The 27,469-nt window shown below is 41.7% G+C and overlaps 1 protein-coding gene across 2 annotated transcripts in view; it reads left to right on the top strand.

Annotated features, from left to right (window-relative positions):
* The first annotated feature begins 2,357 nt into the window (after positions 1-2,357).
* ANKRD28 (ankyrin repeat domain 28) overlaps positions 2,358-27,469 on the top strand; it is a 119,003-nt gene continuing 93,891 nt past the window's right edge. Inside the window, exon 1 of one of the 2 annotated variants that reach the window (XM_061351036.1) lies at positions 2,358-2,452. In XM_061351036.1, the coding sequence (XP_061207020.1) occupies positions 2,426-2,452 (27 nt within the window). In that variant the 5' untranslated portion in view covers positions 2,358-2,425. Of the gene's footprint in view, positions 2,453-19,388; positions 19,410-27,469 lie in introns of those variants that run through there. The other variant, XM_061351035.1, reaches the window with a different exon arrangement.

Below are 27,469 nucleotides of genomic sequence, written 5' to 3'. Positions count from 1 at the left end.
GAATAAGAACAGGACAATAATTTATATTGTGACTTGAGAAAAAGTATCCACATGCAACTGATTGTTATAATGGAAACAACACCCAGAAAATGTCCTACTTCTGTGTTATTCACCTTCATGTATGTAATCCACCTCAGCAACCCCTCGTGCTTAAACTGAAACAGGATCTCCAGGATCAGCATTATAACCTCCATGTTTTACCCCTTAAACTTCTTCATATTGTTTTCATACTTCATTACTCACGGGGAGGGGGAAACAAAACCAACAATGATCTGGGGTCAGAGTTCAGTTGGTTGATGACATATTTAAGTACATATGGTAAAACCAACAGGCCTGTCCTTAGCTATAGTCTGAGTATTGGAGTAAGGAGCTGGGAAACCAATACAATAAAGATGCACCCTCCCCTAGTGAAACAGTGCCTGGCTCCAAGCTGCAACAGGTGCTAGTGATTCCATGTACCACGTTGTGATGTGATGACTTGTTGCATACAAAAACTGCTTTAACTAGCAGGTGAACTGAAAGTAGATGTTTGTTGTTTTTTCTGAGCAACTCCATAAAGTGAGAAGCTTCACAGGAGGAAGCAGAACTTTATCAGCTCCCAAACATTCCCTTCACTTTGAAAAGGAGCAGTCTAATTTGTGGACAGACAAAAACAATGTTTCCTGATGTCATTTTCTCCTTCACTGACTGCATTGATAAAATTATCTCTAATTTCCACAACCATCAGTCTCTTTACCACGTTGTTATCACGGTCCTCGACGATTTTGCATAGTGTCAAAATCAACCTGTTTGGTATTTGCATACAGTACGCTTCTATTCATAAAAAAAAAAAAACAAAAAAACCCAAGTAGGTAAAAGGCACAAGTACTAAAGTAGGGGGCTATTTGAAATTAACTAAAATATTTACTTACCATAATTACAATTTCTGGACATATCTGGATGTCAGCAAAACTTATTTATAAAGTGTGACAATGTTAAGGCTTTTTCCTTTGCTGGTGAAAAAGGACTGCAATCTGAACTGGTTAAAATAACATAACATGTTAAGCACACCCCATCAGGCCACTAGTATTCAAAGGTAATGAAAAAGATGACCCTCAGCTAACACCTATAGAAAACTCTCATTTTCTCATGTTGCATCTCATCAGGAGAGTTTGTTCCCGTGTCAGGCTCCTGCCAGAATCAAGCTCATGAATGAGGGCAAAACTTCACAAACGGGCTTTCACGCAGAATGCACGTAGCTGCTTTATTAAGCTGTCTTTCTCCTTGAGGTAATTCTGAATTCTAAGTAGATTTAACTACATGTGGAGTGTTAGTGTGAGAAGTCACAATTTTGAAGGCACAGGCAAGTCAAGAAACCTGGATCGTTCACATTAGTGCTGTCTGTAGCAGTATGAGATTCAAAAAACCCGTCTCTTCAGTTTGTTTTGGTATTTTGGGGAGAAGGTGTCACATTTCAGAAGCAAACACGCCTTCCACAGCAGAGGCATCTCACTGGGCTGTGCGTTACGTTATGGAAGAGCTGCACTTCACGTAATTTCTGTGCTGTATTTTGTACGATGCTTTTTGTTCCGTTCACAAGAAGCTTTCAAAGCCTTATCTATGAAGGTGTCAATTCTATTTACCAGCCTACCACCAAGCCTGCAAATTACTTCTCAAAACACACGAGACTCACACAGGTGACATCTCTACTCATCCTCCACCAGAGATGAACATTCAGTACCTAGGTGAGGGCGGGTGACGCCTTTTCCTCTCGGCAGCGAAAGGACTCACAGCCGCTGGGGGCTGGCAGGCGGTGACCGCACCCCGCACGGCCGCAAGCAGGCGCCGGACGCTCCCCCAGGGGCCAAGCGCTACCCGTGGCCGAGGGGTGCCGGGGACCTCCTGCCTCGGACCAACTCCCGAAAGAGGCTGTACCGAAACCCCGCCCCGGAGCAATCTTGTCCCGACATGTCGCCGCGGCCGGGCCTGGCTCCTACGGGAACAGCGGCTTCTCCGTGCCCACCTCACGTTATCTCCCCCTGCCGGCCCGCCCCGCCAATCAGCACCCCGCTTACTCCGCCCAGTCTCTCGCGGGCCAATCAGCACTGCCCTTGGTGGTGCGGGCCGGGGCCGCGGCCCGCGGCGCGGGCGAGCTCCTTTGATGTCTGCGGGCGGTTAATTCAGGAAGCTCCGCGGGAGAGAGAGGAAAGGGGCGGGGCTGGTCGGGAAGGGGGCGTGGCTAGATCAGGCCCCGCCCCTGGCGGTCCCTCCGCGCGCGTTCGGAGCGAGGCCACGGCGCGGGGTGGCGCCGGCAGTCGCGGCGGGCTCGGAGGGGGGCGTGGCCGGCGCGGGGTGGGGGGGCGGCGCGGCGCGGCGAGGCGAGCGGAGCCCGTGGTGGCCGGAGTCGGCGGCCGCTCGGTCGGTCGGTCGGTGCGGCGGCCTCGCCATGGTGTTCCTTAAACTCCGCGAGCAGGTGGGTGCTTTCTCTTCTCCTTTCCCCTCCCTCCCGGTGCCGCCGGGCGAGGCGGCTGCGCGCCCTTCCCCGCCCCCTCCTCGCCGCGGTGTGTGTGTGTGTGACAGGCGGCGGGCAGGGCGGGCAGCATGGCTGCTTGCCGCGGCCCGGCGGGGACCGGGCTGGGTGGCGCCCGGCCGGCGGCGGCAGGCGCCATGTGCTCCTGGTGTTGTCGCCGGTGCCCCCTCGGTGGCCCCGCTGTGCTGGCTGTAGCCGCCGCCCAGCGCAGGTATCGGGCCTAACAGGTGGCCGCGGAGCCCGCCCGCCCCCTGCGCTGCTTTCCCCTCCCGCTGCCAATGCGGGTCGGCTCCGGAGCGGAGGGAGGGAAGAAGACGCCTTGCCCGTGTGGGGCTGCCCCGGCTGGGGTCCCTGCCGCGTTTCCCGCCAGGGGAGCGGGACAGGCCCGGCAGGGGTAACGAGGGGCTCTGCGTGCTCCCCAAGCCGATGTAGAGGGAACGGGAAGGTCTCTGCAGGAGCCTGGGCCCCAGTGGCTGCCCGGCGTGAGGGGACCGGCTGGAGCCGCCTGGCTGCGGCGGCTCGGGAGCCGCGGTGGAAGGCGGCGTGCCCGGCAGCGGGAGCTGGCTCCTCTCCTGCGGGATCCGGAGCGGGCCGAGGCAGTGCACCCGGTCGCAGTTTCCCGTGCCAGAGAACCGCCTGCTTGTCCCTTCACGCACCACCTTCCCCTTTCAGGCCTTTAAGAATCTTTTGTTCTGCTGCTGTGTCTTTTGCCTCCTCCATGGTGTTGACAAACCTTCCCCGAGTACGCTCACCCCGTCTGAAAACAAGAAGGTTTCTCGTGCTTTCAGTGGTTGCTTTCATCACATCACACCCTTCTTTGTTTGCTAGCCTCTTCCTTCGGTTTCCATCCCTGCTCATGAAAAATACTTATCTCGGCTGCCCTGTCCTCTGGTGACTCCCCTGTCCTACCTATTGTCTCCTGTGCAGTACCGAGATACAAAGGTGGGAGGGTCTGCTCTGCCGGTTTGCCGCCTGTAGAAAGGTGCTTGCTAGAAAATGTGTTTTCTCATGGTTGCATGTGGGTTACACCAAATTCAGTATAAAGGCTCACACGCCCTGCTGCTGGTCTCCTTGGTACTCCAGATAACTGACTGTAATGCTTGGAGACTCCACCCCCCCAAAAAAAGGCACGACAGGATAAAAGCCCACCTAGAAACTTGGCAGTGGTTGGCAGCTGGTATCCTGTGTCTGGTTATGATGCTGATCGGTATCGGCCCATCCTTACCTGATAGTCCTTTCAGCAGTCTGCATCCACGGCTGTCTCTTTACAGGTTGCATAGTCCCTTTTGATATTTGTTCTAAAAAATGTTCAGCAGTATGGGTCTGGGATCTTTATGTCCTGATGTATACAAACTTAGTGAAGTCTCGTAGTATTTTACAACTTCATCTATGAACGGATCGAAATACACGTAGCGTCTTTGAGTTAAGTTTCTTGTAAGGCTTTGTTACTATTCAACGTGAGGCTCTCCATAGGAATGAACACTTGTTCACCTATTAAATAAGTCCTTCTGTTAGAGCCAAGGGATGCAACTTTTCTGCAAGTAATCGGTGTGAGATAACTCACAAAACCCCCATCCTCAGTATGTTAACATGAAATGACTCTAGAGCTCTTCTTCTGGGAAGGATCCTGCTGTTGGCTGATGCTGAGGTGAGCTACTGCACTATGTGGGACCACTGGTCTGACAGTGTACTGTCTGTGAGGATTTGGGCTTCTGTCATAATGCAGGTTTTAATCCAGAAGTATGAGGTGGACTGCTTTAAAAACTTAATGGACATGTAAAGGTGCATCAGTACTGGGAATTGGAATATTCTTTCACTCAGAGGGGCAGGGAAAGGAGGCAGAGGAGGGAGTGGAGTGCTGGTTTTGAAGAAGCCTTTGTAGAGGGGGAGTGATTTTTTAGTAGCACCTGTATTTCTGCTGGATAAGTGTTGGTTCCTTGATAAATCTGTTCTTACAAACTAAATTCTGTTAAAATTGTTTTCTTTAAAAATGCCCAAAATCACAAGGAATTACCATGAAATATCTCAGTTTTGTTAACTGTGGAAAATTCCTCCAGGTCAGTGTTCTACAGTATGCTGAGAGATGTGTTGACTTCAGGACAAGATGCTGCACTAAGATTATAATACCACCTGCTCATTATAAAAACCACTCTGTGGTACTATATGAAAGCAGAGGTGTTTGCCTCTGGTATTTAATGAAATACGCTTCTTGTCTGCTTGAACCGTATACTTTCCTTCACAGTGATATGTTCATTTAGAATAAATTGTCATGTGTATTTGTAATCCCTATAGTAAGTCTGTCTCTAAAGTAGTAGCTGGGTTTCATATGCGAGTGCAAAGGCTGCTCTGTAGGTTGTACTGTTCAGCTGGTAGGAAGTGATTTGCTAGTTTCCAACTGCAACAGCCAGATCAATAACTTTCTGGAATAAAACTTCTACTAAGTAAGTTGTTACTTTAGTATAGTTCTCAAGATTGTTTTTTTTCCAAAATCAACATAAACCTGTTGATTCGGTTCTTTGGTAATGCATTACTTAGTTAATGTCCAGATTATGCCCAGGAAGAGGCAGTGTCAGGGCATGCAAGCAGCTTATTATTTTCTTACACTTGATTTAGTTTAGTTTTTGAAGTTACGGCAAGCTGGTGTAAAAGCAGTGCTTGTGAGCTTAGAGTGAGGTGAGAAACTGCTCTGAGGGTCTTAGGTGAGCTCAGAGGGTGAAGTCCCGGTTCCGCTTGCAGTTGATTTAATTTACTTAGTGCACTGATAAACAAAACTTTGGTCCTATGGATGCTTAAGGTGTTTGTGAAGCTCAAATATTTGGTTATCTTTGGAGGGTGATTTGATACGCTTGACTTTCAGAATAAATGTTTTCTGTGCACTGAGAAGAGTAGGACTTTCCTTGGGTTCAACAACCAGCCAGCAGGTACATTATCTACAGCTTGTGTTAATGCTGTTTGAGCCTTATTGCTTTGCAACCCGATGAGGTAGGAGTATCTCTCAAAGTCTTGAAGTAATCCAGGGTGCACTTTCTGAAGTGATTTACATTTGCTTTCAGAGTATATAGGTATAAAAAAAACCCCACATGTCATATTTGCAAAAAATTGCTTTTGAAGCTAAATTGAGCAAAGTTGCTACCTGTAATGCTGAGCAAACGTTTAACTCTGGCAGAGAAAGAACAGTCATTCAAGTGTCGAGGTAGAAGCTGTGGACTGCTCTTGTTGCTCTGGGTTTGATGTGCAACTTTGAACAGAAACACTTAAAAACAAGGAAGCAAACCTGCCAGTGCTGTCACTGAAGGTTAAGTTATGCAGGTAGAGATGAAAAATATTGTGAGATGAAAAATATAGTAATTGTACCTTATGATTAAGGTATTTGCTCTTCAGTTTGTTTGCCTTCCTACTGTCTTTATAGATTGGTGCTTGTATACCAGGTTCTTCTCGATCAGAAGCTGCTTTAACTGCTCAAATGCCAGGTGAGAGGGAAGCTGTAAAAGTCTGCTTCTTCTGGAAGCACTGTGGTACTCTCCTGAAATCAACTGCCTTGAAGGCAGAGTTTAGGTGAAGGTTCACTGGTGTTTTATCAGGCCTTTCTTTTTGTTTTTGAAGGGGGAGAGGAAAAGGCCTAAGTTGTGAATCTCTGTAACAGTATGCCTTGGTGTCCTGTGTAAAGCCCTCTGAACTCTGCATAGCTAACTCTGAATGGCTAAATGTCTTTGGGTTTTTTTCCTATTCGTAGTTTCCAGGTACGCCATCTGTTTCCCAGGCCAAGTACATTTTCACTTTAAAGGGTTGTGAGTTAGTCTCTCTTACATCCAAGGAGTAATTGACAGTTTAGTTTTTCTTAGTGAGTAGGTGGAATTTGGATTGCCTAACAACAGAGGGGTTTGTTGCTTCTCTGTTACAAACCTTGTCTGTGTATGTGCCTACAGGTTGTCTTCTAGGCTAGCATAGGCCTACATTTCAGTATGCTTTTGTTGAAATGCTTGAAGCTCTGATCAAAATCGCCTTAATTTTTCTTTAATTTTGCAGCTGTAGAACTATTTGGGACAAAGCTCATTGGATGCAGTGTCATGATAGTTGATAAAGCTTTATTTTCTTTTTTCTTTTGGTATATCATAGTTTTAATTATATGTTTCCTGTTTTGTCTGAATCTGAAATATGTAATAGGAAGAAATCTCAGGGCTCACAATAATGAACATTGGAAGAGAATTTGTATGGGATTTTTCTGTGTGACTTTTACCTGCTTGGGGCAATGCATTTATTCCCAGAGTCAGATGCGAGTGGAAAGGATCAACATATGAACAACTACATGAAGATATTAGAGTGACCACTTATCTTGAAAGTCCTTGAACAGTAAGAGCACTGATTTCTTTATTGCCCATTTATATCTTTCGCTTAGCTAAGATGGATCTTGTTCAATTGGCAGTTAAACAAATGTTTGCAGTGTCATAGTGAACGCTCTGAATGCCTCTATGGTTGCTATTTTCATTACTGCCAGCGTTAGAGTTCATTCTTTTAGAATTCATGCCAAGAATAAATGTCCCAACTAGTTCCTTGTTACACTTAGAGGAGGAATGGTCTCCTGTGGTGATGAAAAGGAATTGCTGCTGTTTGATGAAGGAGGGGTATGGCAGGAATGGAATTATGTGGTATTGCTCTATAAATTCTGTTAGGACATAAGCTAATGAGATACGTGGGTTTGTGTTGTTTTGGGTTTTTGTGGGTAGAAGTTACTTTAAAGTTACTGTTTTTTAAAAAATACTTCTTCAGGAAACTTGTTGAAGTTGAGAACCACTCTGTTCTTTATTCCCCATCACACCTTCTTCCTAAAATTTGCATCTAATCTGTTTTAACTGTATACAAGATAAATAAATTAGGAAGCTGTAATACTTACCAAGATACCTGAAGTCTTTACTGTTAATTCTCATGTTCCCAGGCTAAGAACCCACATGTACTGACAAGATAAGTTTCTTTAACTGGTGGACAACTTTGAGTAACTTGAACTCCATTTATCTTGTTATATGAAGTAATTACTAGCCCTTCCATTAGAATGTATTGAGAAAACCTGGTTCTACCACGTGTTCATTTTGGGGGATCAGATAGCCTGATGGTAACTCAGGAACTTTGACTTGTGAGCAAGCAGTTCTCAGTGGAGAAAATAAACTTCTTTATTTTAGAATAAAAGGTGGGGGAGAAACAAAGCAAGCCTTGATTCTGCAGTCAGATCCTCAAGGCAGATCCTGTTAACTCTATGGCCTTCTGTGGGGGTATAAAGGTCTATTCATGTAGATAGCATTGAAGGTTTGTGACCATTTGATGCACAAGGGGGGGGGGGGAAGTAGGCAAATGTGCATTTGCCTATGAAGAAGAGACTTCCTTAGCACTCACAAGAAAGTCGGTGATTCCTGTAGGAAACTAACATTTGTTGAGACTGAACTAGCAATCTGCTATCTGATGTGGATTGTTACATTCCCAAATTCCTGTCACTGTTTTCATTCACTGAAATGGGTTGTGGAATAAGATGACTGAAATCAAATACCTTTGGTAGTCCACACTTCACATCTTCCGCCTCATTTTTATCAGCTACCTTGCTTCTCGGGTGCTGTACCTTTTATTCCTCTCTGGTCAGCTGGGCCTTCCTGAGGTCAGACTAATACCCGATCATTTGTTTTCTTGCTCCTGCCAACTTCTTTATTTTGTTCTTACCTCTGTTCCTCTATTCCTATTTCTGGAAATTGAGTGGGAGACTCGTTGCCTTAGTTACAGCGAGTGACTGTTTCAAAGTTATTTATAATATTTGTGTTTAAATTACCTGTATCATAATACAGATCACAAAACACTTCACGTCAATAAAAAAATAAACAAAGCAGCCCATTGCTGAGTGCTGGGAGCAATCCTACAGTGCTGACTGTTGGGGGGCTTGTTTTCCCTTGTTGGGGGTGGAGGACAAGATCTAATCTGGCGTTTGATGATGAATGTGGAATAAGCTGTCTTGGTGTTATCCTTTGTGCAGATGAGGACAGAATCATAATACTTAAGCTCTGAAATTTCGGGGAGTGTTATTCTTCCTGTCCCTTGTAATGGCAGTGTCAAGGGGTGGGTATATACCATTTTAACCGTGTTACTTCAGTTGTGATTGCTCAGGTGTTGATAAATTGTACAGCACCGATCTATTTCAGCACAAACTTAGAGCTAATACAAGAGTCATGGGACTGAGTAGGTGGGAAAGAAAGGAAGGTAAGACTGATAGCCACTTGAGTGAGTGCAGAGTTAAACAGGAAGCACCAGCAGTGATATGCAAATGAAACAGGGTCAAACTAGTTGGTCCTTAGGATCCTTGTAGATTGAGGAACTACTTGTTAGCTGAAGCACCTAATGTCTTCTCTCCTGTAATAATGAGGTGATCTTTACTGTGAACTGAATATAACCTTAGATTTTCATTGATTATTTTTACAGTAATGTGTGTATGTGAATTGGGTGGACTATACTAGTAAATAGATCGCGTATGTGACTAAGCCTCCCTATTTAGGACAGCCTGAACACATGAATGCTTTTCTCACAAAATTACTGGAACTATATTTGAGAAGGGTAAAGCAAAGGTCTACCTATTCTAACACTTCGCTTATGTTGTTAGGGGGATGGAGAAGAAAGAAGTAGGAAAGAATGCCTCTTAACTATAAACTGACTCATGTTAGGAGAACTTAGTGAATGTTAGGTTTTGAACATAGCTTTGCCTGTTTGTGTGGGTTATTCTATTTCTGACCGATTCCTGAACTGCCGTGAAGCCATCCTAAATATTTAATGCTTCCATGCTCTCAAGCAATGAACTGTCACTTAGTGGGCTTCCTAATTCCTGCTGATGAGCATTTGCTTGTAAATTATTCTTGGTCATTCTGCAGTCATACTTGAGGTTCACTCTCACTTTATGCTGAAATCCTGCACTTCCATCCTATACAGAGAAGAAAAGATGAGCACATCCGCATTATTTATTTATTTATTTATTTAATTTTCAGGAAAGCAAAGGTAACATTACGTTAAGGAAGGATGAGAAGGGGGCACGAGCAAGGATTCTAGTCAGTATGACAAAATGAGAATGAAATTGCAGTAGTTAAAGCATTGAGGACAAAATGAGCTGTTTTAATGCTTACAGAAATTCTGGTAATCATGAGGAATTCAGTGTTTCATTTTAAGATTTTGCTGTTTGTCCTACATTTTGATAGCTCCAGCTGTACTGGTACCTCTAAACAGGGAGGAGGTTGAACCTTCCATTCAGGAACGTGGTCATCCAGCAGCTGGCAGCACAAGAGACCAAGGATCTACCTAACTTACAGCTGAAGGACTTACTTGAGTCACAGACAGCTGAGCTGGGAAGAGAAAAAGAACTAACAAACCAAACCCCCCTTTCAGGAAGTTCTGTAGTTATTTATATACTAACATAATCTGTAACTAATGCATAATGCAGTCATTTAAATCCGTTGTTGCAGACACAGTTTTGTATAATGTTAGGGGTAATTGGTATTCTCTCCTTCCATGTCCTTTATTTAGGTCATCTGCTTCTTGTGTCCATTGCTCATGATAGTGGTCAGGTAGTCTGTGCAACGCCTTTCTTTTCATCCGAAGCATTCATGTCTCTTTCCTGTCTCAGATCTCTGTGTGGTGTCTGTTGCTTTTACTCTGCCTCTGCTAATACTTAATTGTCTCACCAGCGTCACCCCACAAAGTACTCATAGGCTAAAATGAAGGGAGAGCACGCATAAAATAAACAGGTGAAGAAAAACAAATTGCTAACGTTACTTTTTTGGTTATGTTATTACTCATTGCTTTGAATTAGTGAAATATCCCAAGTCATGGTACAAGGACACTTCAGATATAGCATGTTAATGGAATTCCCTCCCCTTTGCCTCAGTTCCTTTGTAACTACAGAGTTCTGTTTGGTTCTTGCTAATGTTTGCTAAAACATGAGGATCAATTGAAAGTTGTCATATGCTTAATAATGTGTTGCTATGCAGTCTCTTTGTCAAATTAGAACCATGTATTGGTACCGTCTGATAGCTTTCATTTCTTCTGCTCCTGTCTCAGTTCCAGGAGCAATATTTTGTTTTATGGCTCTGCTGTATCTGTTGTCTTACATAAATAATAAATAATAATAGTGTTCTTTCATTCTGGGGGAGGTAATTTTCAGTGTTAAGGAGGACTTGTAGAAGAACACTTTTTCTTCTCACTTCTCTGTCACCTGAAAGGCTGCAAATGCTGTTAACGTCCTGCATCATTCCTGATCCCATAGTAACCACCTAGCTCATCTTTTTTTTCCCTTCCACTTCTACCCCATGGTGCTGTGTTCTGTTTCTTTCCATCCACAAGCACACAGCTGTTGAAAGATTATTGTCTGTGCCCACAAGTAGAATTTTGCAGAAAAATAGGCATGAGTTAAAAAGCTGTTGATGACATCTGTGTAGTTCAACCTAAGGTTGCTCTGAAAGTCTCTTTAGCTGTTGCAGTGGCTGTAAAAAATACTGTAAGTATTTAGGGTATCACACTGGTTTCCTGTCTCGACATCCAACCCCTTACATGGGGGAGCAGTCAGATACGTTTCCTTCTATAAAGTTCTTCTCTGGAACTTACATAAGCCAAAGAAATAGTATCTGTTCGAATGACAGGAGGAATAGCAATGCCAGCGGTGTCTGTGGAGACTGTCAGAGGAGAAGTTCAGCTCCCCTTCCCTGGAAGCTTGCCATACTGGTATTAGCAGTGCTCTTCTCCATGCTGGTTGGAGGTGTTGCAAAGTTGTTTGGAACTGTCACTCTGGAGTAGGTTCTATAGAAAACTGGCTCTTTGCTTTCGGCATGACCACAAGCAGAAATAAATCTTCTAGGCCTGAAGTTTGGTCTTGTGGTAGCAGTCAGCATGCTTATAGCTGGACCCAAAGAAAGAATGAATGTGTCTGCAGGAAATGTCTGCTGGAGTTGAGCCTTCTGCACTGTGGGAGCCCTTACTGCCTCTACTGAAGTACATGTGTTTTAGAGATGCTCTCAAAACCCCCTTGGTTTTTATATATCGTAACTACACTGTCCCCTGTGTTGCCTGACACCACTTCTTTTTGGGCAAGATAGCTTGTAAAAGTAGGATGAATAATTCAAGAAAGAAGGGATTGTTGGAATGATCTCATTTGACCTGAAGATTTCACGACCTGGTCTTGTGTAGAGCGCAGTGACATGTAGCATGGCTGTGAAGCAATGACTCATCACAGGGTGCCTGTTCAAAATGCCAGGTTCTTAGTTTGCATACTGTATGGCGTGGTTGCAGAAGTGAGGTGGCAACTGCTTTGGTGTGTATTTGCACTGTCATGGGTTTTTTTATGAGGTAAGAAGCAATGAAAGTGACCTGTAGCAAGCAAGGTTCAGTGCAGGCAGAAACATCAACATACATTTTTCTTGTTATTCTGTTCTTCTTCTACAAGGTTAATTAACAGCCAAAGCATTGCTAATTATGTGACTTACTTAGAAGTTCTTTACCACAGTGAAGGCCAACTGCCAGATAGGAGAAGGAAATACATGAAGGACTGAATGCCTGAATTTCTGGTAGGGCCTAGGGTAGGATTGTGTGTAAGAAATGGAGTAGGTACATTGCCTGAATGTACCTCAATCTTTATAGTCAGTGGATAAATACATTTTTGTGAGAGGGTAGGAGTTACACAGGTTTAGGGTGGAGTTTAATGACAAGCTGCTTCTTGGGTTATATTTCTTCATTTGCAGAGTTTCTAACAGTAATAATTGAATCTCCTGCCTAAGGCCACAGTTTGATACCTGGTTGTAGCTGAGCCTAAGCAGTCCCTCATTCTTTTCTTCTGCAAAGTGGTGAAAAGGGAGAGGACCGATAAATTATTTAGGTTAGCAAATGACTGCAAAGTTATTCCTTGAAAGTTTCCCTGAGTAGGAACTAGAAAGGAGTGTTTTGGCTCAGATAAATTTACTCTAATGTCTTCCTTTGTACCAGCAGTCAAGAGGTGCCTTCCGTGAGTGTCCTTTGGTTTGGGGGCTGGGAGAGGAGTGAAGGAATTTGAATGTGGTCTGCCTTGAGCCTCCCTGGGAAAGTAGCTTTAATGCTCTTGGCCTGGAACTTCTTAGAGTGTGTTTTGGAAGTTAGCAGTGTGCTTAATTTTCTTGTCTGGTTCTGGATTGCTTTGGGGTTTGAGTGTGGTTGTGAATTCCTCTTTAATTGTGGGAGAACCTAGGGTCTTAAGGATGCCTGCTTCTGTTTATAACATCTTATGTTGACTACACTGACTGTGAAAACACTGAAACAAGAAAAGTTCTTCTGTAACATACTTGTTTACCACATGTGCTGCCTTTCAGGGCCCTTGGCTTTTTCCAGTCTCATGTATGACAACTTCATGCCAGCTTTCTTTAAAATGCAGCATTTTAAAGTAGTTTTTCTCCCTTATTAGGCTAATAATGTGCTCTACTACTCATAGTTTTACATTAGAGCTCTGAAAATTACATCAAAAAGACTTTTTCTTCCCTTTATCTGTTCTCGAGAGATTATAAGGAAAGTATAAGATCGTGTTTGGGTAGTCCAGTTAAGTGAAAACTGTATGGCAAAAGTAGTCTGAACTTGCTGCAGCCTTTTCCTTCAGAGAAACATGCATGCACAGAGAGCCCTTCAACTTCTTAACTCCCTTGTATGCTTCTGTATGTGCAGCTCTAATTCTTGGAGACCATCCAGTGACGGCTTGGAGTCATGCCTGTTGTGACTGGTGATCCCTCTATCTCCCTGCAGGAAGATACCTGCTTGGGGCAGGGAAATATCTAGTAAGAAAATACACTTGTAAAAAAATTACTAAGTTGGCATAAACTAACATAGTAATTAGTCACTTCTCTACAAACAATAATTAGTGAAGCATGTCAGCATAGGAATATACTGAAGTCTTCTGTAATGGAAGAAAATATTTCATCTCTGCTCTGTGAGAAATTGAGTTATAACCAGTAGTTAAGCTTACTGGTTTATATTCCACATATCACCTCATATGGTTGTATGGGATACCACAACATAAGCACATTGGCTGTGCAAATATTTTTATCAGCAGTTGGAAAAGATAGTGTTTCAAATTGCCATTAATGAAAACCTTATCAAAATGGACTTCCTCACTTCATTCTGCTTCCCAGTTTGATCCTGCTGCAAAGCTGCTCAAATCAGTGGGTTACGATTGAGGGCATTCATGCATTTGACTCTGGTTTAATTTTCTGGTATAAACGATGATAAAACTACAAAGCTTGAGTGTTTGGTGGTGTTTTTTTTGTTGTTGTTGTTTATTTTAAATGTTTTGACTATGGGATTGCACTGGGAATAATTATTTTGGAAAGTAAAGGTATAATAAAATTGCACTTAGAAGTCTTCACCAAAGAGCTGTATACATATCACTTGTATGTTTCTTAGGAGATGTCGTTGTTATAAGTAGTTTTAGTTAAAAAGTAAGGAATACAGAAGGGTTAAGTTAAAGCCCTTGGCCTTCATAATTGTTTATTTAGAAGCTGGGAAGACTCAGTGAAGGTCAGGTTACAGCCTCTGCTTGGTGCTTGTTCTTGAAACTGCTCCGCAACAACATTTTTGTTTTTCAGTTTTTATGTATTTGCTTAAAAATCACAGTCCTCCAGGGGCTGCTCCATGGCTGTCATCTGTCTCTGCTGCGGGCTGTAGAGCAGGTGAGTGGAGGATCATAGTGTTAGTGCTGGTCCTGGTAGGTGTCAAAGCCCGTATAGGTGACATAAAAGTGTAAAACACACAAATGGAATGCAGTGGTAGGGGAGGCACACACATGACACCAGGCTGACAAACATTCAATGAAGAAGTATTTTACAAAGTGTTAATTAAAAAAGTAATTTGATATGTAAGAAATCTTACCTAAGTATCCAGTTCTACCTTTTCTGTGCCAGAGGACGGAGTATGACATGATAGCAGAATCTTATTAAGCTATGCTGAAATAAATGAAAGCTGTTAAAAGTATGCAAAGTTCTGAGAACACCTGTGGCTATTAGTGTTTAAAAATCAGGTTCAATACTGTGAATTATGTGGCATTTATGGTAATTTTCTTGCTCTTCTGTACTTAATGTTCTCTATATTACGAGAGATACGCTGTACTTTCTGTTGTGCTTTTTGTATTATTTTGTACAAAGGTTCTTAGTGATAAGACTAGACAAAAGGTTAATCTGTTTTCAGTGTGGTTTATTGGCGTGGATTGTGGGAACTTTGAGGGAGCGTTCAGCTCGAGGATGTAGTGAACAGGACAGGGAAATTTCTAATTTAAAAGTTACATTAGGGAAATACATGACTATAACTTGTTAAGATCTAAGTATACCATCTGCTTGTATACAAAGGATTAAAAAAAGATGCTTAAATAGTGTATATATTTGTTGCCAAAGGATTAAATTTGAGCAGTTTCACGGGCGGAAGTCATGAGCTAAGCACTTGGAAGGAGTTTGTTAAAGTTCAGTGCTTGAAAGTGGTATTAGACAACAGTAGTCTCTTCTGGAGCCAATGGTGTTTTCTTTACAATTACTTCTCTTACTTGGTTTGTTCAGTGTTGAAAACCAGAAGAATCTGGGGAAAAGAAAAGCTTCTCTTACGAAGTTTGGCACAATTGTACTTATACTGAAACTCTTGACAGCTTTGTGACCAGCCCCAAGTGGTTGATTCAGCTCCCTAACTGTCCATAGTAGTCCCTTCATACAACTGCTTAATTCAAGACATTTTTGGAAGCTTTTTAATTAGTGGCACGTGTAGTCAAACCAACTTGAAATATTTTTCATTATTTTCTGGTTTTATCAAATGCCCTGATAAAATCATGCATTTAACTATAGCAAATGTTATAAAAGTGAAGTAGTTAATGCATTGTAAAGATTATTGCATGCTATGTAAATGCATTCAAAGAGCAAAAATAGAAACCAGGATAATTTACTTTGATTTGGCTGCATCTGCCCTTTGTCTAAATATAGGTAGAAATCAGCTTTTAAAGTGTTAGTAAAGCAGTCAGCTCTCTGTTCTGAGGAGGGGTATGCCTGGTAGGGAGATGTATTTATTCTCCCCAAGTACTTAGTGCTAGTTTGCTTGTCCTCCCCCCTGTGTGGAGGGATTTAAAGAGTCTAGGACAGAGGGCAGAGAAATTGCTGCAGCACTGCTTCACTACTGTGGAGAGATGTGGTATGCTTGCTGGAATATTATTTTATAGGGTGGTTCTTTTGTCCTGATTTTGGTTGTTTTGGATTGCATCCCATTAAGTGCACATCACTGTTTGGTTCTGTGTTTGGAAGGTTGTCCTTTCCCAACCTTTTCCTATCTGACCCCTATCCTTGTCACCCCTGAAGAAGTAAAGAACATTACCATTCTGCATGGCACCATTCTCCCTGGGTTCCTGTCTGTCAAGGAAAAATCTGACTTTATTTATTTTTAAAGAGTGCTGCACCTAAGTATTTGAGGGTAACCATATGTACTTTGCAAGTTCTGTTTAGTTAGTGTAAGGCCACATCAGCTATAAATGAGCAAGGTCTTGGTTTCATTTAAGTGTTCAGCTTTAGGTTGGTGGCATTACTTGGCACTGATTTTTGTGGGAATGTCTGTGTCTGCTGTGCAGGTGGGCTTATCTCTAACAGTTAACCTGTCTTTTCACACCCCTTTCAGTACTGCATTGTCTGTGAAAATTTAATAGCATTTTTTAAAATGTTTTCTTTACTCCTTAATTTTCCTTGCAAAACCCCTTTTTTCTTGTGTAGTGACCCATCCTGCTGAACTTAAAAGTTGTGCCCCTATGCACAGTAGTCTTCTGACCAGACAGAGAAGATGACCAGCTTCTGGCACCTGACTTTCTCCCCTTTGCAGGCTGCATTAATGCAGCCGAGTCAGATATGCCGCTTCTGCATAGCAGGTAACAATGCCAACTTTGCTCTTGCATTCATGTGGAAGTGACAGTTGTGACTGAAGCTTTAAGGAATTGGCAGAGTGCAGGTAAAAGAGATGTTTGGCTGCTGAGCTCTATATCCTGTCCAAGCAACTGTGTTGTTCCCTGGAGGAAGTCCTGGAGCATGTGGAAGCGTCCTCTGCATTTCCCATGGAGCCACACTGAGTTGTAAAACACAAATCACACTTTTTGCTCAGATACCTGACCTGTCATTGGCTGATTTGGGCCTCTTGTAAGGTGAAGCGCTGCTACATCCATATGCTGAAATTATGCCTCAAGTCTGCAGGCTCTTCTAGAGCTTGCATTGAGCTGTGTCAAAAGAAATAGTTGATGTGTCCCACCTTAAAGCCATGTCTTTGTCCTGTAACAATAGCCTGGAGGCTGGTACAACAACAAAACCCCATGTGCATCAGCAGTTCTGTAAATATTTATATGAAATTGCATACTCATAAGTTTGTTCCAAAACCTGCTTATTCCATGTATTTTGTTATGGTTTTCTCCCTCTTTTTTAAATGGCCTTTTGAAGACATAGTCAGTAGGATTAAGTTGACAGCTGCTGCTTGGGTTGGTGGCCAAATGACCGCATGCACTGTTATTCCATATGTGTTAGCAGCACTTTCTCATTAAAGATCCAGTGGGGCCGTTTGGATGCACTCCTGTTTTTGCTTTCAAAAAATGACTCTAAAGGTAGCCTTTTAAAATGTATTACTTTCCTTTTGGGGGGTGGGAAACTCCATGGAGGTTTTTACATATGATGATTTGCTCCTGTTAATGCAGGAGCTGAATGTTTCCAGTAGACATTCCTTTTATGCCTATCACTTAATTTCATTTCCCAAGTGCATATTTTTTGTTTGAAATAGAATGATAAAACATAAATCCTTTCTGATGGGTGTGTAGGTTCACAGTATTTTCTAGAATGCGCCTAACCCTCTGTGTTTTTCCCACCCTCATATTAGGTTGACTGGAAATGTTAACATTCAGGTACATGGAAATAAAGTTGTGGTGGTTAAACCCCATTGATTAAATACAGAAGTTCTTAAAGGTAATACAACTGGTACGAGGTTCCGTCAGCAACTGCCACCCTGCTATCCTAGAAATACTATTGATCAAGTTTGATCTTTGCTCCTTGGCAAATAGCTAAAGTATTTGATGCTTTCCTCCCTTTACCCAACAGCCATTTTAACTGTTGTTTTCCAGTGGCTGTTCTAAAACATGTGACAGCTATGTACCAGAAAGGCACTGTTCCATGGTAATAACCAGAGGGGTTTTAACTCTTCAGTTCTCTTGTGTTTCGAGCACTGAGGTTTCTGTGAAGCCAAACTGTGACCTTTGAGAAGTAACTTGCTATGGGCAAACGTGTACTAAAATAGCTCTGAACCTGTGTTTTCTTCTTTTATTTTAACATGTATGAATATCAATTCTTGAATTCTAATCTCCTCTTTGAATGTGACAAGCCTGTTCAGGTTGGAAAGCATGACTCTGTTCTGGTCTTATTAAAGTGCAGTGTGTTTGAAAAGTAGCTGTAGGTTCTAAAAAAAACCTGTCCTGGTTGTGAACTTTCTTGATGGATTGATTCACATCTGAACTGCTGTGACTCATGGCACGCTTCCTTATTTTTATCCAGATAATTACCTTGCTAAAAGATGTGTGAAACAGTATTTAAAGATTTGTTCCCTCAGTTTAAGAAGCAGTGCTATTGTCTGCCTTTTTATCAGTCCTTTTAGTGTTATGTCAGATGAGAATCCATCTTCTACTTGCTTTCCTTCCCCATTTTTTTTTAACTGAAATTATATCTGAAGCACTTAAAAAGAGTAGTAAAAATGAAATTGAGGACTGTAAAACTGGTATCTGAGCTGTAGTAGGCTTGATTTAGTTTGTGCTTTTTTAAACTATCTCAATCCCAGGTATAGAATAAGAAATTTTGAAGTTGATAATGACTTTTTGTGCATGCAGTTACTGTTTGAGGAGATCCATGTGCACACACTGAAATACCGTGTAGGTAAAGGTCTCTGGAATCTCTGGAGGATCTTGGTCCTCTTCTGCCTTGATCATTTTTGATTTTCAACAGTGTTGTGAACATCAGAGGATCAACACGTGTTTTCACCTAGGTCATTTGCAATGCTTCATATATTCAAGATTCTCCAGGCTTGCAGATTCATTATTTCACCTCTTGTTTTGTGCTAGGGAACTGTTCTAGCTCAAAGCTTTTTTTTCTGAATAGCAAATCATTAAGTAGGATCCAACAGCAGGAGTGCTCTTACATCTATTTTTGAATCTACTTCTGTTTAAAAATGGCATAATACTTTTGCCATGATCTCTGACAGTTCTGCCAATTCATAAGGAAACAGCTTTGAGTTACTGCTTCATTTGTCTGTGAAGCTCCTCTGAGTGGTAGCCCTTGGTAAACAGGTAGTCACTGAGGAAGTGGTATGGTTATAGCATCCTCCTACCCCCCCTCACATCCTCCCTTCAAATCAACTCTGTTCACAGCTGGACGTATATATTAATGATATTTGGTTTATGTTAATGTGCCTACTTGTGAACTGTGATTACTGGGGGCAGACATCTTTGTGAATAGCTGCTGCTGCTAAACCTACTGGGAATTGTAAATGCTATTAATATAACCTGCAGAATGCACCGCAATAACATGCCTGATTTTACCAGCAAAAAAATTAGAGGTTAAAGTAAATAAACCAACATAAGTTGGTTTATTTCTTCTTTTCCAGATTTTTTTTTTTTTAAGGATAGTGAACAATTTTCTCAAAGAACTGAAAGATGAAGGCAAGAGGAGAAAGTGAGATGCCATTTTAAATTAATTGTGCTTTTAACGCTCCTTGAAGCCTGGTATAAACAAATTACCATAAGGGTTTTGGAACAGTAGGTAGATGCCTGTTCTCACCCCTTCTAGCTTCTGAGATGTCAGGGATATCTTTGGGAGAATTTGTTGTCCTTCCTGTAGGTATTCTACCTTAAAAGTAACCATCATAAATAAGCTACATGTTTGTGCTATGTTGAAACAGTCTGTAACATAATTTCGTGCTACAGACTCTGAGCTGATGTAAAAAATCATAGAATTGCAGAATGGTTTATGTTGTAAGGAACCTTGAAGCTCATCTGTTTCTGAGCTCCCTGCCAGGGCCAGGGACACCTTTCACTAGACCAGGTTGCGCCAAGCCTCATCCAGCCTGGCCTTGAACACTGCCAGGGATGAGGCAGCCACAGCTTCTCTGGGCAACCTGTGCCCAGTACCCTCAAAGGGAAGAGCTTCTTCCTAATGTCTCATTTAAATCTACCCTTTGTTAGTTTAAGTGTCAACTAAATCTAAGTCTAAATCTACCCTCTGTGAGTTTGTATGACAACTTGCATATCCTGAGATTGAAAGTAAAGCTTAAGTTTTTGTATTTTAAAATGTATTGTCTTTATTACAACAAATAATGTTCAGCCTTCCATGTAGTTTTAAGGACTTTTAAAAAGAAAAAAAACCCCAAGCTTTAAACATTTTTCCAGTATCAATAATTCGTTTCATGATAAGCCTTTACACGTTGGTTATGGTTTCTGTGAATTCACGTCCCTTGCCCACACAGCTCCATTCTGTTGGGATGAGACCTCTGAGGCATGTTGCTGGTAGATGTTGGCACCGGTTTTGCCCACCTTCACTCGGATACTGCCATGACACATCTGTTTGGATGAGACCTCTGGCCCCTTTGCTGGGGTTAGTCTCACACCCCATCTTTGCAAGCTCCTTATTTCTTCCAGTGTGGTTGTTGCTTCACTCTGATCAGCACAACTCTGTTTAGAAGGCTGCTTGTCAGCCTTGATTCTGTTATTTTTTTTCCTTTGTCGATGCATTTTGTCTTGTCTGTGTAACAAATGGTTATCTTAAATAGCTTCTCTCTGAATTATTGATGTTCTGGAATGACTTCTTGCTACTATTTGCTTTCTACTTTGATCGTCTCTTGCATTATTCTGTGGGATAAATATATTCATATGAAATACAACATTAATCAGCCTCTGCATTGTCTTTATATGTCAGTCTATAGTATCTCTGTAGTACTATAGGTTACTGTGTAGAATTCTACCAATAATTCAGATTCTGAGAATAAGGTGCACAGTGTGTTGTTAATGTGGGTAGTTCCTATTTTAACTGGTAAGTCTTCCTCTATTCCCCCCTTTAAATGCTTCCATAACATTAAAAGCAGAGCGTCATACTGCTTTGTGTTCTCCCTGCTATCTTGCCAGACTATCCTTTGAATGTGAGTACAGATGGTATGACTCATTTACACTTTTCCTAAGCAGGCGAGGTACTTAACACCAAGTATGTTCCTCCAGCTTTTGATTCCTGTGAAAAAGAGTGTTTCCCTCCCCCTGCCCCAAGTAGAATAATGTTGCTGTAAATCAGGTTTTAGTTCACCTTCCTTTCTCAGTTGGGCTTGCGGGGATTTTGTTTGCGTCTCGTTTTGGTGGTTTGGTCTGGGTTCCCCCCCCCCCCCCCCCCCGACTAAAATGCAGTTGATTTAATTTTAAAAAGCTAACTTACATTTTAAAAGGTGAATTCTGCTGATTTTGTGGAGGCCACTTTTAAATAGGAAAAATGTAGATTACCTAAGAAAGTTGCTCCAGCATTCGAATGTAGAAAATACCCTGAGGTACTGTAACCCTACTCTGCTACTTCTTCAATACCTTTGAAATACAGGTAACTACTTACCTGGTGTTAGGAAGCTAATATATTCTGCACCTTGGGCCATGAGTACATTGGCAAACATTCTCCCTGCTCAACTAGACTGAGCCTATTAGAGCTTCAGTGTTAACCAGACCTCATCCAGTAGGTCCTGAATGTGCTGAGAAAAGGGTTATCTTCCCTCTAGCAGGAGGAAAAGGAGACTTGAGAACTTGTGTGTTTGGTTTAGGGGAGGGTGGGTGTTACTTTCGGTTTTAGTAGGATCATTCTCCCCTCTTTTATCCATGCCTCAGGGGAGTATCTGCTTTTAACAGGTAGTGCAGAGGAGGGTACGGCCTGTTAAATCATACTTGGCACTGAACAGCAGCAAGGGAGAAGTGAGAGCATGGGATAAAGCACAGGCTAATGTATAGATGAGTGCCTTATTTGTTTTGCTTGTCCTTTTTCATTTCAGTCAGACCCAAAATCAAGCTCCATATGGCAATGCATACAGTATCCTTTTGTACTTCTGAAAGCAGTAAGCTTACTGAGAAAGCCAACCAGGAGCACCTTTTTCCTAACTTTTATTTAGTATTACTAATTTAAATGGACAGATCTTGGAAGCTGTTGTTCAGTATTCCATAGCCGTGTCTGCCTCTATATCAAAACTGTATAGTAGCAGTCGTTGTTTTCTTGCTGCTGTTTTCCATATATGCTGTTTATCAACAAAAAATGTGGAGGACCAGCCCTCCCTTAAACCTGTGTAGGTGTTCATAATCACCCGGGAGCTGCATGTCTGCTCTCCCCTGGAAGCTGAATGCCTTTGTTTAAGGCTTGTACTCCCTCTGATGGCAAATTGCCGTGCTAATCTTGCTTTCTGTTTGCTTTCATCTCTTGGTCTCCATTTTATCTTTTTGCTGTTATGATGGATTAGGCCGAGTTGTTTCATGTGTGTGTTTGTGTCCCCCGATGAAAGTGTAGTTTTAATAAAGCTGATCAAATTGAAGGGCTATACCAGACTGCATATATACTAGATAGCAATAAGCTATTTGGTCAGGTGTGGGGAAGGAAGGGAAAGCTTGTCCTGTCTATTTGAATTTATTTTATATTTTTAAATATCACAGTTGCTTTTCTGTGCTTCATGTGGAGTGTATTTCCTTATGCTTAGCTTAATGTGATGACTCAGTCTCCCTAATGCTTGAATAATGATAGTTTGTTCTCTGAAATTCTTTGTTTCAGATGTCAAGTATTTGAATAGTATCAGCTTATGTATAGTACAAAAAAAAATCATGGTACTATAAATACTTTATTGCTTTTGCATGGGATCATTATTAAGAAATGTTTAAGATCTTGAAATTATGCTGATCGACATTTAACATATAGAAAATACCTCTTAAAAACTTCCATTGCGACATGTGTGATAATGATGTGATGGCATATGGTAGTTTCTTATTAGCCATAGGTAAGTCTGGCATGTAGGGTGCAAATAGTGCAAAATAAAGCTGTTTATCATCTATATACAGAAATAAAACAACGATTTGCATGGCTTTGTACATGCTGCTGTACAAGATCAGTTTGAGAGAAACTGTTTCCCATGTGGTAAATGAGCCGTTGCTACATTAACAAGAGGGCAAGGAACAGCAGATCATTGTGTTCTCATTACATCTTCTTCCTGCTTCAGTAGCAGTAGCTTCAAACATTTCTTGGATGTTTATTAAATTATTTAATTATTATGACCTATTATTCATTTAATAAATCTGACCTTTGCTTAGCATAAATTATTTAAATGGATAAAGACTATAAGTTCTGGTTCATTGTCATGGTTCATAGTAGCACTGTCAGGTATTGACTGCATGTGGTGTGCTGCCTTTCATATGTAATGCTCGCAGTGGTATCAGGTGGTCGAAGAGATGCTAGTAGAAGTTTAAATCACTGTAGTGAGTTTTCTGGTGTGTTTGTAGACCTTTTCTGGCAGCATGGGGAGAAGGTAGAATCCAAACTGATGGTGTGTCTGAATCAAAGTCCCCTGTTTAGTTCTGTTTGAAAGAAGAGTTAGCACCAGTGGGATGTCAGGCTTTCAAGTTTTGCTTCTGTTTGCTTGCCCATGCTTGCACCTGCTTGGGAATGTTATTTAGCATGCACTTGGCAATGCATGCTAAATCTTGGTGGAGGCAGGTGAAGCTGTAAACATTAGTCAGAAAGACTGAAGTAGAGCTCTTTTAATTTTGAACCTTTAATGTCTTCTTGAATGTGAAGTCACTAGTCTTAAAAATTTAGGTGCCTATGTTAAATCTTTGAACCTGACTAGAGCCTTCCGGGAGTTCTGGCGCTTGTATGAGAGACGTAAAGGAGCATGTGCTGACTGAGAAGTTTTGCCGTCTTGCGCGAGTGTTTCGGTTTTCTTTGGTGTGCTGCCACCAAGTGACAACACTTGACATTGCTGCGCCTTTTAAGAGGGATTTCCAGCCGTCGTGATCTTTTTCTGTCTTTCAAACTGAAAGGGTATTACTTTGCGCTTTTTATACATTCGCATGCAGTAGTCTAAATTATTACTTGGATAAACAATTGGACTGCTTGAGAAGCCTGAAATTTAAAGGAAAGAAAAATCATCAAAACAAAGCTTTTGTGTTTCATCATTCTGTTCAGCTTAGAGATTCTGGATTTCTGTCAACTGTGGGAAATAATCTGCAGTTCAAAGCAGTGTAATGCAAGTACAAATCCAAACACAAAGGTCAAGTTAAAAAGCGCAGAGATCAGAAAGCAGTAATTGTGGGATCGAAAAACGTGCAATGTATTACAGAAACAAAGTTTGAATCCTGTTAAGACATTTCTTTTCAGGGTAGCTTTGAAAAATCTTATAAAAATATTAAGTATATTGAACTGATACTCTGACCAGTACTCAGAGTGCTCAAAATACTTCATTGTGCTTATCTAAACAAAAATTGCTTGCCAAGTATGTGGTAAGTGGAGAGTGTTGCAGGTGGAGCGAGGGTGTTTGTGCGATGCTGAGGGTGACTTGCAGCTCACACATCTGATGTATGCTGTCTACTTTACCTGCTGCTGAGCACTGTGTGTGGACCGGAATGATGGGGGCTGTGTGTGCAGGATATACAGAAAAGATGATGCATCATCCCTGGTTAAGTACCATTGATTATGTTTACTGTTTATTGTCTGGTCTTTATAGACTTTTGCTCTGTAATTTCACTGCTCAGCAATTTTTGTACCTTCTTTCTAAGAACATAAAGAAAGTAAGACCTTATTTACAGCATAATTTGGGAATATGACTAAAGGCCTGAATTACAGATGAGACCAGAAGCCAAGATGCATCTGCACAGATGAGCAAAGTTACTTTAAATGCTGTCTGAAAAGACAGTAAATTCAAGCCCATGTTACAAAAGTAGTCTCCTTTAATATCCCTCCCTTGTGAGTTTCCTCACCCTCCTCTTGCACTGGTGTTCAGCTGATCTTAGAGTAGGTCACTTTGGGGGATGAATTGGCCAAAGTATTCTAGCTTTCTGCCAGTTGGACTTTAATAGGACAGCTTATGAGCTAGGAAGGTAACTGCGGTGGCAGCACAAGAAAAACACTAGGGACAGGTAAATAGAGCAGTAGCCCCTTTTTGCCCTTGCCTGTATCGGGACTCAATACATTGCCTGCTGCTCTGCCCAGTTTGGAAAGGTGACTGAGGATTCTTTTTTGACCTGAGTAATTAGTTTATCATTAAGACTTATCTAAAGATTGCTGTAATTATACAGTTATTTTGGAAGATTCCGTACCTGCTTACCACAGCTTTAACCTCTCCATTTGCCCTAATTCGACAAGCCCTCTTAACTGTGAAAGCTGAATCTTGAGGTTTGCTTCACCCATATCACACACACCACACTCCCCAGGAGTAAATGAGGCTTCCACAAAAGCTAAAATTCCTTTGTAAGCATCCCAGATAAGAGGAGTAGGGAAAACCAGATTCCTTCATTTTGTCCTCCAAAAAGATGCATCAGCAAAAAGTACACTGGCAGTAAGGACCACAGTTGAATAAGTACACTGAAACTTCCAGTGGTCTCCTCTCTGGCTTGGGAAATCTCACGTGTTGCTGACTACACTGCCAGTTCTGTCCCAAGAAGTGCTGGTGTATCAATATGCTGCTTGTGCTTCTTATTCTGCAAACAAAAAACAGAACAGCAACCCAAGATACGGGTTTGTTTGCCTCAGTAAACAATAGCAACAGTTTTCACATACTTTAAAGCTTTAGTTCTGAGGTGACAGTAGTAGTTTCTGTAAAATACATCCAGCTTGTGATCTGCTGGGTTATATTTAATCATAGTGAAAGAGTATGTAACTTCTGATGTTTTTTCATGTAAACTAGAAAATAATTTTGCCTCTGGCCATTTCTACTCCATTCTTAATCTTTCTTTGTTACGTTGTGTAAACACTACTGCACCTAGTCATATGGCACTTTTCATGGTCAGGAATTTCTGTATTCATTTAAAGCTGTCTGGCATTTCTGTTTTCTGTTTCCTTGTTCTCCTGGTGTTCTTTGAGTGCTCAGGTTATTCACTGAAATAACATAATAGAAAATTAAGGAAATCTAGCATAGGTTGTATGATGTAAGTTTTATTGGTCTCCCTCTCAGAGCTGATCTATACAGGAAGTGTCTGAACTGTTAGGGATCTTGGAGAACTGGAATCATGGATAGACTTCTTAATTGAAAAATATCTACTTTCCTAACTCACCAAGCAGTAAGGAGGTGTAATTAAACAGTGTCTTTATTCCGCTTAACGTAAGCGTGTCAAGGTTGCACGTTACTGTAATTCTGCCATTTTCTAGCTTGGTTTAACTGATGGGCAGCTTAGCCTCACACAGCGATTGCTTGCTTCCCCTGCCTGCATGGGGGAGAGAACTGGCAAGGTAAAAATGAGAGAACATGTGAGTTGAGATGAAGACAGATTAACAGCTAAAGTGAAAGCCACATACAAGCAAAGCAAAACAAGGAATTCATTCACCGTTTCCCATGGGCAGGCAGGTGGTCAGCCATCTCCAGGAAAGCAGGGGTCCATCATGTGTAACAGTTACTTGATAAGACAAATGCCATCACTCAGAACATCCCCTGCTTTTCTTCTTCCCCCAGCTTTTATTGCTGTGCATGATGTCATTTATTCTGGGATATCCCTTTGGCCAGTGAGCCAGCTGCCCCAGCTTTGTCCCCTCCAATTTCTTCCATATCGCCACCCTTCTTGCTTGGTGGTGTAGTGTGAGAAGCAGAAAATGCCTTAGTGCTGTGCAAGCACTATTCAGCAGTAACTAAAATCCCTGTGTTACCAACACCGTTTTCAGCACAAATCCAAAACATAGCCTCATACAAGCTACTGTGGAGAAGATTAAACTGTACCCCAGCCAATACCAGCGTGCTCAATAACCTGAGATAGTGTTCCTTATGCAGTATTTCTGTCCTTTGCATGTTTGGAAAAAGGTAACTATAGCTAAATATAGCTAGCTATATTTATAAGTAAATACAAATAGGTAGCTATTTTGGCATGTAGATAAAATAGGTAAGCAAAATAAAGCTAAAACTTGTCAGGAAGTGATGCCTCTAATTTAAACTTTCATAGCCTGAAAACAAGCAACCTGTGTAAGATCATTTGGCTTGTGCTGGTATTCTTTTGTTGCCTATAGCAGCCTTCCAGTACCTGAAGGGGGCCTATAGGGATGCTGGGGATGGACTCTCCATTAGAGACTGTAGTGATAGGACAAGGGGTAACGGGTTAAAACTTAAACTGGGGAAGTTTAGAATGGATATAAGGAGGGAATTCTTTCCTGTTAGGGTGGCAAGGCACTGGAATGGGTTGCCCAGGGAGGTTTTGAATGCTGCATCCCTGGCAGTGTTCAAGGCCAGGTTGGACAAGGCCTTGGGTGAGGTGTCCCTGCCATTGGCAGGGGGGGTTGGAATTTGATTATCTTAAGGTCCTTTCCAACCCTAACGATTCTGTGATTCTATGTTTATTTTGATAGTTTCTGGGTTGCGTAAGGCCGTGAGAAAAATTCTTTTAGACCTTGTATTGATATAGCAGGTGGTGGAAGTCTTCAAAAGAACACAAGTAGGCTTGCGTTACTGCTGTAGTACCTTTGATGTGTTTCAGCTTTATACCTGAAGTTGGACTCAGTGTGATTTCTTGTGAGATTTTTCTTTTCTTTGCTTCAGTTTCATAACTGTTTTATGTGTCTCCATTTCAAGAATGAGCATCACTGTTCCATTTGAAAAGTCAGATTATTCTTTTTTCACTTGGGTCTCTTGTGTTCATTCATGACAGTGACTCTTGAGTGGGACTGTTGCCTTTCAGTTTAGGCTCTAGCTCAGCTACTT

The sequence above is a fragment of the Neopsephotus bourkii genome, unplaced genomic scaffold (assembly GCF_033783945.1).
Source record: "Neopsephotus bourkii isolate Nb327-2 ecotype Australia unplaced genomic scaffold, CSIRO-AGI_Nbou_v1 NB_549, whole genome shotgun sequence".
Lineage (NCBI taxonomy): Eukaryota > Metazoa > Chordata > Aves > Psittaciformes > Psittacidae > Neopsephotus > Neopsephotus bourkii.
This window is presented reverse-complemented; position numbering and strand designations above follow the sequence as displayed.